The sequence below is a fragment of the Nelusetta ayraudi genome, unplaced genomic scaffold (assembly GCF_046127955.1).
Source record: "Nelusetta ayraudi isolate G7.1 ecotype Tasmania unplaced genomic scaffold, CSIRO-AGI_Nayr_v1 ptg000097l, whole genome shotgun sequence".
Classification (NCBI taxonomy): Eukaryota; Metazoa; Chordata; class Actinopteri; order Tetraodontiformes; family Monacanthidae; genus Nelusetta; species Nelusetta ayraudi.
This window is the reverse complement of record NW_027466147.1, coordinates 1,025,492-1,037,678: the sequence shown is the minus strand read 5'-3', so window position 1 is coordinate 1,037,678 and position 12,187 is coordinate 1,025,492. Positions and strand designations below refer to the sequence as shown.

Here is a 12,187-nt window from a genome sequence, read left to right as displayed (position 1 = left end):
GATACTGACTGAGACTTCATCCCCGAGGATCAAACACTGAGAAATTGCCCTTCAGCAGCACAACGCAGTCCCAGCTGTTCCTCTAATACTTTCCATCCAGCTGCTTTCTTTTGTTATCAGCTCATCAGCTTCTGTGAAAAAACCAAGCAACAACAAAAAAAAAAAACTCCAGCAAAACCACAAATGCAAAACACACTTGTTGCATGCACAAGGTGCTCATTGTTGTCGTTGTTGGTTGTGAGTGATGCACGCTGGGGTTGTGTTGCTAACAGTCGTCATGGTCGAGCCCACAGTTTTCTGATGTTTCTGGCGTTGAAATTCCAGCGGTGATTGTGTTGCCAGGATTTCAAGGGAGTGAAAAGAATCTTCAGTTGACCTGTGTGGTTTCCATGCCTGGAATTTGTTTTAAGTGTGTGTGTGTGTGTGTGTGTGTGTGTGTGTGTGTGGGGGATGGGGCGGGGGGTTGTTTCTGGGATATTTGTAAAAGTTTTTATTTTGGATTTCTCAAGCTAGTATCAGCTTGCACTGTGCCGAGGGAAAACAGAGGCTGGAATTTGTGCGTCGCGGCGTTGCCAGGATTTATAAACACAGTTGTACGACATCATATTAGTGCTTGCCGTCGCCGCGTCTTGTTCTGACACATCTTTCTTGCAGATAAATTGTTTTTTTTCCGTGACAGCTTAGAGGGAAGAAAAGCACTGAGGACAAAAAAAAATGCTCTGATTCAGATTCAGATGACAGTCCTGCTGCAATAAAAGTATGTTTATTACAGTAGCACCAGTAATGAGCTTTGTAGCACTTTTCAAATTAAAGGTACGGTTTGCATACTGTGTGCATCTAAAAAAACAAAATTCTTAATAATGAATTAATTACACAGAAATGTGAAAACAGGATATTAATTTAGAAGACAAGAGATGACTGGCATCAAGACATAAAAATCCTAAATAGCACAGCAGAGGTGGCAACAGTATTAAAATTCTGTACTTCGTAGACTAAATACCTGTACTGGTGTAAAAAATAGTCTGTTAAATGTGCTGATGCATCTCCTTTTCTCAATTAAAAGTAAGAAAGTGCAGGTCAGGTCAGGTCAGGTCAGAGGTCCTGATGAGCATCTGGATAATTGAACAGCCTTGCTGCTCCCAATACTATAGTTTAATTTTCAACTTCAAGCATCAACAACTATAAACAAATAATGAGTGAATTACTTCAAACAGAATTTGCATCTTTTTCGAGACGTTTTTGAACATAAAAGCAACAGCCGTAGGTAGTAAAAGTAAAAAGTCGTCAAAAAAAGTGAAAAATCTGCTCAAGTACAGTCACAAAGTATTTGCACTTTGTTATTTACCACCTTAGTTCTGTGTGTGTGTGTGTGTGTGTGTGTGTGTGTGTTCCCCGCCCTCAGGATGTGGGGAAATGAGTCTGTCTTCCTTCCCTGCTGACCCTGGGCAGGCCGGGACCGAGCCCCTGGCCTCTTCACCGGCCCTCCCTCCGCTCTCTCCCTCCTTCCTTCCCTCCCTCCTCCGCTCACTCTCTCTCTTCTTCACTTCCCTTCCCTTCCCGCCATGAATATCTGGGAATTTACACTCCAATAACAAGTCTCTCAAAAAGCAAAGTAGCTGTTTATCTCAGCGAGCTGTTAGACTCCGCTGCTCTCTCCTCCGTTCTGCTGCGAGCCGATCTGCGCAGCTCTTTTATTAATTCCCACCGCTGGAGAAAACGCCGCCTGACGCCGTAGCGCCTGACAACCAGCAGGCGCCACAACTTTTTAGTTTGCTCTGCTCCCTGCAGCACCCCGGCGCGCTCCAGCTCGGCGGAGCTCTTCCAGCAGCCCAAGCCCTCGACGTCTCACTCGGCTCCGGAAGGCCGGGTGGCGGAGCGGGATGGAGAGGCGTCGGCGTGGACGGAGGTCGCTGACGAGAAGCAGGGCGCCGCCTCCCACTTCCTCCCCGTGCCCGACACGGGCCGACGGAAGGGAAGGGCTCGCAGCGAGAGCAAGGAGCCGCCAGGAGGGACCGCCCGGTTGGATCTTGCAGCAACGTGAGCCTCGCCCAGCAGCTACACCCACATTTCATCCTCCTGCGCGACACTCTGGTCCTGGAGGACCTTGGCATGGGACCTCAACCAGAGCCGGCGATGCTGCTTTATGGAGGCCCTCGTTTTATAATGGTCGCATGATCTTAAAGGGCCCAGTGTGCAAGATTTAGTAGCCCCTAGTGGTAGGAAAGTGTATTGCAAACGGAAATTTGGTTTTTTTAGGCGCTGGCTATCACATCTAATCACATGACCAAGAAAATTTTATCTCACTGGCCTCTAATGGTGAGCAGAGAAAAGCAAAATACTGATTTATGTTTAACAATTTCATGTCACTAAATGCACATTGTACACAGGCGCATTTGATATATTTATGCCATTTTGTGCCCAAATAGTTTCAAATAAATGTTACACAGTGGGCCTTTGTTATTCTCATTTATTTTTTAATAATTATTATTCTGTTTAGTTTGGTCATTTGTGTTCCACATAATGCGTGTTCACGATGCACGAAAAGAGAGACTTTTGTGGTCATGAATGTGCTTCCTAATTGCACTCAAAGGTTCCCATATTTTACCATTTTCCCTGTTTCTTTGCACAGTTAATGATCTGAAAACAACTACATTTCTCGAAAGCAGGGTTTTTTTTAGCCCTCTGTTCACAGCCTCCTGCTAAAACTGATGCTCTGTCGGACCTTACACGTGTTGGGCAGGGGACAAAAACAAGGCGGAGCCAACACCTGGCTAGATGTGTTGACCGTAACCTTGGAGAGGTAACAGTGGCCTTTGTGACATCACAAAGGGCTGATATCTAGAACTAAATACTGGATAGCACTGTTTCAAGGCAACAGAAGGAAATCATTTACTCAGACCACTGTCAGAAAACATTAGAAAGGTCGATTTTGCACATGAGACCTTGAAAAGCCCAAACGGTTGGATTTTTATTTTTTTTATCAGCGGTCTCTAAATTCTTGCAGAAGAAAGCTTGACCAAATTGAACACTGACTTTATAGTAGCGTTACTGCGAGCCTTCTACACAGCATTCCACATTTCTTTTTTTGAAACGTACATGTGGCAAAAAAAGAAAAGTATCTTCACAGCAAATAACCGTTCTGGGAGACAATCTGGCCTTCATCCTGCGAGGCTTCTGTCTCAATTTAGTCTCCTTGTTGTGCTGCGGTGAGAAACCGCAGGCCGCGTTCTCCACTTCACACTCTCCGACATCACAGGGGCCGCTCCCTGAGATCAAAGCCCACGCCGCAGGCGCCCATCACAGGCGGAAAAACAGCCCCATCCTTCAAGCTGCCCTCGTAGCGCCTAATGAAAGATGCATGTGCCCCCATGTCTTATTTTCAATGTGTACATATATATATATAGAAATATACCCATCAGCTGCATCCAAAGATCATTCCCATATGCTCTGCATGTCTTTGAGCAGGCTTCCACTTCTCCTCTGCTGTGGTTGCATCCAGGATAACACTGCCCCCTTGTGTTTGGAGAATTGTCCAGCCGTGCAACCGCAATTACAGAAAAAAATAGAGTCGCAGTTCTTCAAATGAATCCCAACCGGTTTATATTCATCCTTATCCCTTATCCTAACCTCCTCAGTCACCACATCTCTGTGGCCTTCCTCTCTGACTCCTCTCTCCCTCTCTCTCTCTCTCTCACTCTCTCCCTCTCTCTCTCTTTCTCTCTTTCTCCTTGTCTCACTCTCGCTCTCTCTCTCTCTCTCTCCTCTCTCTCTGTAGACTCAGCCGTAGTGTGTCAGGTGACCCGCAGTAAGTTCTGATTTTCCCCGTTAACAAATGGCTCGGCTTTGCACTTCATGGCAAAACTCTCATCCATTCAAAGGATCAATCCCAACCGGATCTGTGTTGTATGCAGCATTTTTTTTGTTTGTTTGTTTTGTTTCCGTTGGACCGGAGCGCAGTTTGTCTCTGTTTTTCTGTCAGCCATAAACAAAGTTTAACTTTAATTAACTGCAAAAATGACAAGACGGTTTCCTGCAAAAAAAGAAATCTTCCCCTTCCCAATGCCGTTAATTAAAACTTCCCACACAAACATTTAAACATACAATATTAGATATTACCTGTTTTGGGACTGTTAATATATGACAACGACCTTTCCCAACTCGTCTTTTATTGACCCCTCTGTCTGAATCACTTTGAAGCAACCAATGATTGTTTTTTTGTCTCATCTTTTTCTGCACAGCAAACACAACTTATTTCCACGAGTTGATTAACATTCTTCCCATTCTTGGGTCAGATGTATTTGTTTTGCGCTAATGATCTGTTTGTGATGTTCTTTCCCACATAACACCTGTGGTAGATGCACCGTTGATTTCTTCACTGTTGCTCACGTCACTTCACCGCTTCTGCTCACGGCGTGTTTCATACAAAATAAGCGTCTGTAATCTATGCAGAGATGGTTGCGATCTCCTTTGCTGCTAAATATAGAAACTATCCTGACATTTTCTGAGGGCAGGAAGCAGGAGACACACATGCTGTTTCTATTCTCTGCATCTCAAGGAAACGCTGTCCTGGCGTCACTCGACCAGGCCAGGCTGCCAGCTACCACAGCTTGTTTTTTCAAGCAAGCTTTGTTTTGCCTTTGTTTCCGTGATTCTGGTTCTGATTCGGCAATTGAGTTTGACCATTTAATATGAATGTAAATTAAAGGGAAAGAAGTTCACTCTGTAGTAGCAGCAGAGGAGAAAGCAAGTGTTGAAATGTCACATTTTCTGTCACGATAACAACAGCTGTTGCTTTTCCTGCACTGCTTCAAGCACCAGGTGCTGATATTTTCCTGCTCCGCTTTCTTGTGGAAGAAACTTTGAAATTTTTGAAAAATGAAAAACCTGGTGAGAGTAACTTAAAATAGCATCAATATTAGACACATTATCACCTTACCTTACCTCTGTCTTCAAAATATGAAATAAGTTGATTTTTCAACTGCATCATTAGAGATTCTTGTTGCTCAATGCCTCTCGCACATGTTGTTCATTCTTATCCCATGCTGATCTTCAAAACCAGTGTTCTGCATGTGTACACCTGCGTGCATATGTGTTGAACCAGATGTATGTTCTACCGGAGGTGCAACCCAGTTACCAGCTGTCATGACACTGGGCTAAAAAAAAAAGGCCTTGGCGGTGACATTCTTTAATCAGCCCTGCTGTCTCTTCTCTCTGGCGTCCCGCAGGAGCGTGAGCATGATCGACATGCGCGACGAGGACGAGGCCGCCCTGCGGCCTCACAGTCAGCTTCGCCACGAGCGGATGCACAACCAGTACAACAGGATCAGGGAGGAGGATAACCACTGGCAGAACGTGAGGGTCCCAGGTTACAGTGAACTGGCGGTTTGGTCTGAAGCGCAATCAGACAATAATTATACTAAGAAGAGTTTGATCCAAGGTGTCAATGAGAAATATCAGATATAAAATCTAAGAACTAAAAACAATTATAAAATTATAAAATGTTACTTTATCTGTGTGAATAAGTTGTTTTTGCATAATGGCAAACTTTAAAATAAGGTTTTAAAAAACACACAAATACACACACACACAAAAGCCAGCCCCCCCCCTCAAATTCCAATGTGTTGCAGGACCTGGCCAAGTGGAAGAACCGACGGAGGAGCATCTCGCAAGACCTCATCAAAAAGGAGGAGGAGAGGAAGATGATGGAGCAGCTGATGACCGGAGAGACACACAACCCCGCGAGGAGGAGAAGCATCAAGACCTACAGGGAGATAGTGGAGGACAAGTAGGTGGTGTCGGCACGCACGGGATGACTGTGACCTTTTGACTGGCGGGCCACAGTGGGTTCCGAAGTTTGACAGAGGGGCTGGAGCAGGAGCAGATGGATGGAGCGTCACTCAAAACGAAACGACAACTCCTCTAAAGTTTCTCTCCTTCTTCTCCTTCCGGCAACAGGGAGCGGCGCGAGGAGGAGCTGCGAGACGCATACCGGCGAGCCCGGAGCCACGAGGAGGCCTCGTCCATCCTGCAGCGCTACGCCCAGCGCTTCTCCATCAGCGAGACCGTCCTGGAGCGGCTGCAGCTGCCCAAGCTGCTGGACCGCAGCGTGTCGGCCGACCCCTCGCTGCCCTGCTCCCCCTTCCCGCTCTCCCTCTCGCTGACCGCCTCGCCCACCACGCCGGACCCCTTCGACGAGGACCCCGAAGGGCCCCTGAGGTTCCTGCGCCAGCAGTCGGCGCCGCCCCCCAAGTTCACGTCCACGCTGGAGGCGCGGATCGAAGAGTTCCCCAAGGAGGCGCCGCACCAGCGGCCGCAGATCCGCTCCCGCTCGTCGGAGCCGCCGGCCTCGCGGGGCCTCTCCTCCAAGCCGCTGCCTTTGCTGATGCCGAAGCCTTTCCTCCAGTCACGGCCATCGGCACCCGAGCAGTGGTCCAATAAGGTGAGGCCCACACTCGACTCTGTCTGCGTTCACGCTGCCAGCAGCAGAATCCCAAACCTGATCTTTTTGCTGATTAAACGCCTGAGGTTTGGTTGCTGTCACCACAAGTGCACAGCAGAGGGGCGGGGTCAGGGCCTTGCCTACTTCACATGTGGTCACCCCCCTCCCCCACCCCGGCCCTTTCACACACACTATATCGGGTGATTCCGCCTCTGCCTCAGTTGGCAGTTGCTTTAAAATGCCGCAGAACCGCCACAGTGATGAATCGCCTGGGAAAATATGAGACTTCCCCTTCCAGAGAAAGCATCTGGTGGTCCAGTGCAAACGCAACCGTATCCGTTCCCTCTGTCTTTGGTGTGAAAACAGAAATATTGGGGAATATTAGAAATGGGATCCTGTGTTTTTGGTGGGAGGAGCGGGTTATTAGTGGACCCTAATGGAGCACGGCACTTTTTCTGGAATGTCTTGTCGGTAGTCTGAGCCTAGCCCGGCTGTGAATGGAAGCCTCTGTTCCCTATTGACTTAAGAAGCTGACAAGTAGCTCGCTCTCAATGTGAAGTGGGCTCCCGGCGGACAAAGGAGGGCCCACACAGGCTGCGAGGAGCGGGATGAGAAAGGCGGAGAGGGGGTCTTTCACCCGACTCCACAGCCGCGTCTTAAGTTCCCGCTCAGCTCCTCGCACATACATTAGCGGCTGTTTTTGTCAGTGAGGGCGGCACAGTGCTGTGAGCCAGATGAATGACGGCTGAAGAGCGCACAGGAGAGGCTGCTGATGACCGCAAATTAGAGCGCAGAGCACTGATTTGGATTTTTTTTTGGTTTTTGTTTTATTTTGGGGGGGTGTTTCTAACCCGACTGGCCAAATTGAATAGGAATTAGATTTATTTTGCATAATCCATCTGTGTGAGAATTCATAGAAGATGTAAAATGGGGAGCGCTATACAAAGGAAATGGAAGGGGATTGGGGGAACCTTCTATGTTAAAGGGATACACATTATAGGTTCTCAAAATGGATGAGCACTTATCAGACTTGAAAGGTTGTTAGAGTGCCCCACCCCCCCCCCCCCCCCCCAAAAAAAAAAAAAAAAAAACTCAATTAACTATTTTACACTTCTGTACTTTAAATTTAATCCACAATGTGGTAAATAATGAGCAGCCATTTGGATTGCATTAAATCTAGTATTCATCTACAGAAACAACGGTCCAACGGTCCCTCTGGCCTTTATTGACATTTTTTTTATTTGTTCATTTAGCGGCGACAATGCAAGAGACGTTTCGGCAGGTTGAAATGACATCATTCACACAGAATGTTTTGCCTACAAATGCTGTGACACAGCAGCCAATGTGGGAAGCCAATGTGTGGCTATACAGCCATCTGGCCACTAGATGGCTGTATAGCATGACAAAAGCAGAAAGGGGATAGCGGAGGATGTGTAAATTCGAGGACAACTGCGAGTAAATCAATGTGTTCAGAGCAGAACAACAGTACATGTAGTGCGTCTGGGGCAGCAGACCGAGTGCTTACTGGCAGTTGCAAGAAAGGGCTCAAATCAACTTTTTCTCCCTTTGCTCCTCGACGCTGTGACCTGCAAGTGATGGACGAGCATTTAAGCCACCACCATAAATACTCTTTTTGATAGTTTCAAGGCTTTTTACCATGAGACAAATGCCAATGACTCACTATGTAAGTGTTTTGGCCAAGCTGACTATTCACTTGCATTGCATACTGCTTGTCCTGCGCTTCAGGGTGATGGTTTCCACCGAGTCAATGGCGACGTAGGAGGCCTGGACGCTTCACCAGGGGGTCATGGAAGGGAGTCGCCCAACGACTTCCAGCCGTCCCCGTCCCTACACTCCCCCAGCGCCGCCGATGCTCCCTCGCCGGCGCTCAGTCCGCACGCCGCCGGCGGAGGTCAAAGCCTGACGTCGACAGAGGCCAGTGGGCATCGAGGTGGAACAGAGGCGGCACGCCAGGAAGCTGGAAGAGAGGAGGTCACCGAGCACTCGACGCCACCAAGCAGGCCCACCTCCCTCCCAGAGGTCAGTCAGTCGTCAATGCAAAGCCCTACATTCTGCTGCTCTTTGAGTGTAAACTGAACACACCTCAGTTCACAGTCAGCTGTTGTTTTGTTGTTGTTGTTGTTGTTGTTGTTGTTTTTTATTATAAGAACATCTTTCAATAAACTGTCCTGAATGGATGTGACATTAAATGTGAAACTTTACTGCGACCCCAACAGGAGCTGCAGAAGGCAGAGGAAAGCGGTGCTGCGACTGGAAACCAGTCAGAAGGCGCTCCAGTGGACGAGACAAACTCCGCACCCCAACAAACGCCATCTACAGGTGTGATGCAGCACGGCTGCTCTGCTGCCCCCTTGTGGTCTCTCAAAGATTTGCAGCACATGCGACTCCTGTCAACTTGTAGATGAAGATGATTTTGTGCGTGCGCGCGTGTGTTTTCAGATGCCAAAGACGAGCGAGAAAAAAGTGAAACAGAAGTGAAGCCGGGAGTCGGCCCGCAGCAAAGTCACGCGGTGTCTTTACAGGTGAGGCTACTTTCCTAAAGCAACACAGGTTGAAATGTTTGCAAAGTGACTTTCCTCCAACTCACCGACGTCCTCTGAACTTCTCCAAAGACAAGTGTCGCAGTTTCTCAGCAGTCATCACAGCAGGAAAGACAGAGTGTACCCAAGTCTTCTCCGCCAGGGCCGTCTGGATATCACCCGCCTACGGAAAAGACAGCAGGTCAGCGAACGTCCCACCCACCCCGAACTCCAGGCTTTTTACTCCCTTGTTGTTTCTCTGCACAGTCACAACAAGTCTGACCTCGCTCTATAATCTCCTCTCCTTGTTTGTAATTCACTTTAGAGGCTGCAAACAGTCTCAAGTCTCCCCCGGCAACCAGCAACCCCAAGTTACGCTGGGATTTCTTCGCCCCGCCAGGTAAGCTCTCGCTGTTTACAAATACACAGGGTTTCCCTTCCGTTTTTGGAGGGGCAGCGGTGATTCAGCTGTCCTACGTCTTGTTTTTAGGGTGTTTCTGCTAGTGTCTTACCTGTGCATGATCAGATGGTGCATGGCGTCTCTGTTTAATATACTTTCTCCTTGTTTCATTGCTGTATGACTGTTATCATATTGGTGAGGATTTTGCATGAGCTAATGATCAAGCCTCATCTCTTCCTCTGCAGAAGGAACAGAGAAGGAATGTCGAGGAAACGTGAGTATAAAACGGCTTCAAGCTCCACAGTATTTACATTTGCTACTGACTCTAAAGACACTTTGGCTGCATCTCATCTGGCCTTATTAGATGATACACAGGACACAAAACTGAAAGAATAAGAATAAGAAACAGAAAAATACCATCAATTAAAAAAAAAACATGAGAAATATTACAAATCCAGCTCCATCGTATCATTCTGTTGTTGGACAGAGGGAGAAATCCTGCCTCCTCTGTCGCTCCTCAGCTCTTTGCTGTTTGTGTATGTTGTTGGTGTCACACTGCAGCTATACACGCAGCTATTGGTGTAGCATGCCAGATGACGATGCCGAGAGAGCTTTGTTTTTTTTTTGCTTTGTTTTTCTCTCTCTCCCTCCTCCGAGCTCATCTGTCTCTCTCTGTCTTCTCTCTCCTTAGTAGGACGGCTTTGGCTAGCATTGGAGTTGTGCTGTGGTGGTAGACCAACTATTTCTCTCTCCTCCCCTCCCCTCTTCTTCTACTACTTCTTCTGTGGTGGATGTCCTCTTTTATCTGTGTGTGTGTGTGTGTGTGTGTGTGTGTGTGTGTGTGTGTGTGTGTGCGCCTGTGTGTGTGTGTAACGGGACCATATGTTGTACATTTGACTGTCCTTGGATTCATTTTGGGGTCTGTGTGTGTGTGTGTGTGTGTGTGTGCGTGTGTGTGTGTAATCTGCGGTCGGTTTGTGGACGCATGCATGGGTATTTTTTTGCGTGTTGTGTATTTGTGCATGATGGCTGTATGTGTGTGTGTGTGTGTGTGTGTGTGTGTGTGTGTGTGTGTGTGTGTTTGTGCGTGGTGGGGCCTACCAGGTGTCGGCACCGGTGTTGCCCCAGGCCAGGCGGGCCGACCGCTGGTCTTGGGATCCGGATGAGGAGCGAAAGCGTCAGGAAAGGTGGCAGCAAGAGCAGGAGCGCATGCTGCAGGTATAATGAAAGAAAAGAAGACAAGAATCACGAAGGGGAAAAGAACAGAGTCACTATGAGTCAAGTTAATGCAAAGGAGTGAAGATCACTGCAAAACATGTATGTTCGTAAACTATTTAGCATATTTAAGCTGATTTTTTGAATTGAAGTCCTTTAAGGATCCTGTGTTACTGTGCAGCAGCCTCACATTTATCTGCAGAGGTCAGCAGATTTAGCCCTATGTTTGCTCCCTCCTATGTAAAAACACAATATTTTTAGATTCCCATTCAAACTGCTGCTTTGTTGGACTTTCCACGTTTGGATGAAGACAAACACAGACAGTATTTTGTTTCACAAGGTGGCTTTTGAATAACTTTACAATTGCAATTTGGGACCTAAATGCATCACGTTTTGGTGTTGCGTGTGTTGCACACAAGTCAGATAGAGATGAAATGAACTAGAAATGAGCCATTGTGACTGCAAGTGACGTCATTGTATAGAAACTGCTCCTAGATTGATGATTTCACAGGGTGAAGTTGCGTTGTTGTGTGTTTTTAACTTCAGGGATTAACCACACGTCATAACCACCTGCAAAGCTTGCGTCCATGTTTGTTTTGCTTTGAGTCTTATAATTCCCCCAACAACCCAGCTACTCCCTTGCACACTCAGACCGCTGGGGGGCGATATTGCGCAGTTTAAAAAAAAACAAAACACATTGCCTCCATCTCATGCTCTTGCACAGGATCAGGACTGTTTTGTTGCCGCTGCCCAGATCTGCCCTCTCTCCCTCCTGCATCTGGCGCAGAACTACAGACATGAAAATGATTGACTGGCAGCTGCGGTTCCGATGGTTTAAACACAGTGGAGCGCTTGGGACAAAGTGATCACGGCAACGTGCCGATTCCCCCGCCTTTCCGGTTGATGCAGCAGGACCGGTTTTTCAGATTAAACGTGCTGTAAAACGGATGGATGCGTGGTGCCTCGATGTGCTTGTCGGCTCCCCGGGTTGATTCCGTGTTGTGTCTGTTCCTCTGTGTTTGTGTGTCATCTCTGTGGTTTTGCGAATGCGGCCCTTTTCCTGCACAGGAGGAGGAGGAGGTTCCTGCACAAGGTCGATAATTTGAATTTTGAAATTTAAACCTTTGCAGGCCATCTTTCTATGGGACTTGCAGGTCCTATTTCCTCTAATGTAATATACTGTACACATCCATTGTTGGCTGATGAAGGTCTGACGGGTGCAGGAACCTCCTCCCAGCCTTTTTCTCCTGCATGCCTTTCATTTTTTCTTTCTTTCTGTCGCTCCTCCTGCTTCTGGTCCCTTTGCTTGCTACTGCTGACATGCAGACGCCACATCTTATGAGCCTTAAAAGAGTGACAGCGAGTTACATTTGCACACATTCATTTAGGTTGTGATTTAAGGCCATTCCACAAAACTGACTTGTCTAGTCCACCAGTAATCGGTGCAGGATTTAGAGATTCCAGTCGGCTGCACGAGGCGAGAGGTCCATCGTCAGAGAGACTCTCGGCGCCCCAAATTTATCTCTGCCTTTGAGTCCAAACATCCACCTGCAGATAGTTGTGGCCCTGGTGGAGGTGCCTGCGCTGCGTTTC

At 47.6% G+C, this 12,187-nt stretch overlaps 1 protein-coding gene across 9 annotated transcripts in view; it reads left to right on the top strand.

Moving 5' to 3' along the window:
• LOC142902705 (LIM and calponin homology domains-containing protein 1-like) overlaps positions 1 to 12,187 on the top strand; it is a 59,642-nt gene that overhangs the window by 42,131 nt on the left and 5,324 nt on the right. For 4 of the 9 annotated variants that reach the window (XM_076048036.1, XM_076048033.1, XM_076048040.1 and 1 more), the window contains 12 exons: positions 1,789 to 2,037; positions 3,776 to 3,805; positions 5,226 to 5,352; positions 5,628 to 5,785; positions 5,956 to 6,439; positions 8,186 to 8,479; positions 8,677 to 8,779; positions 8,900 to 8,982; positions 9,073 to 9,181; positions 9,305 to 9,379; positions 9,625 to 9,653; positions 10,484 to 10,597. In XM_076048036.1, coding sequence (XP_075904151.1) covers positions 1,789 to 2,037; positions 3,776 to 3,805; positions 5,226 to 5,352; positions 5,628 to 5,785; positions 5,956 to 6,439; positions 8,186 to 8,479; positions 8,677 to 8,779; positions 8,900 to 8,982; positions 9,073 to 9,181; positions 9,305 to 9,379; positions 9,625 to 9,653; positions 10,484 to 10,597 — 1,855 coding nt within the window. The remainder of the gene's footprint in view (positions 1 to 1,788; positions 2,038 to 3,775; positions 3,806 to 5,225; positions 5,353 to 5,627; positions 5,786 to 5,955; positions 6,440 to 8,185; positions 8,480 to 8,676; positions 8,780 to 8,899; positions 8,983 to 9,072; positions 9,182 to 9,304; positions 9,380 to 9,624; positions 9,654 to 10,483; positions 10,598 to 12,187) is intronic. The other 5 variants (XM_076048034.1, XM_076048039.1, XM_076048035.1 and 2 more) reach the window with 4 other exon arrangements.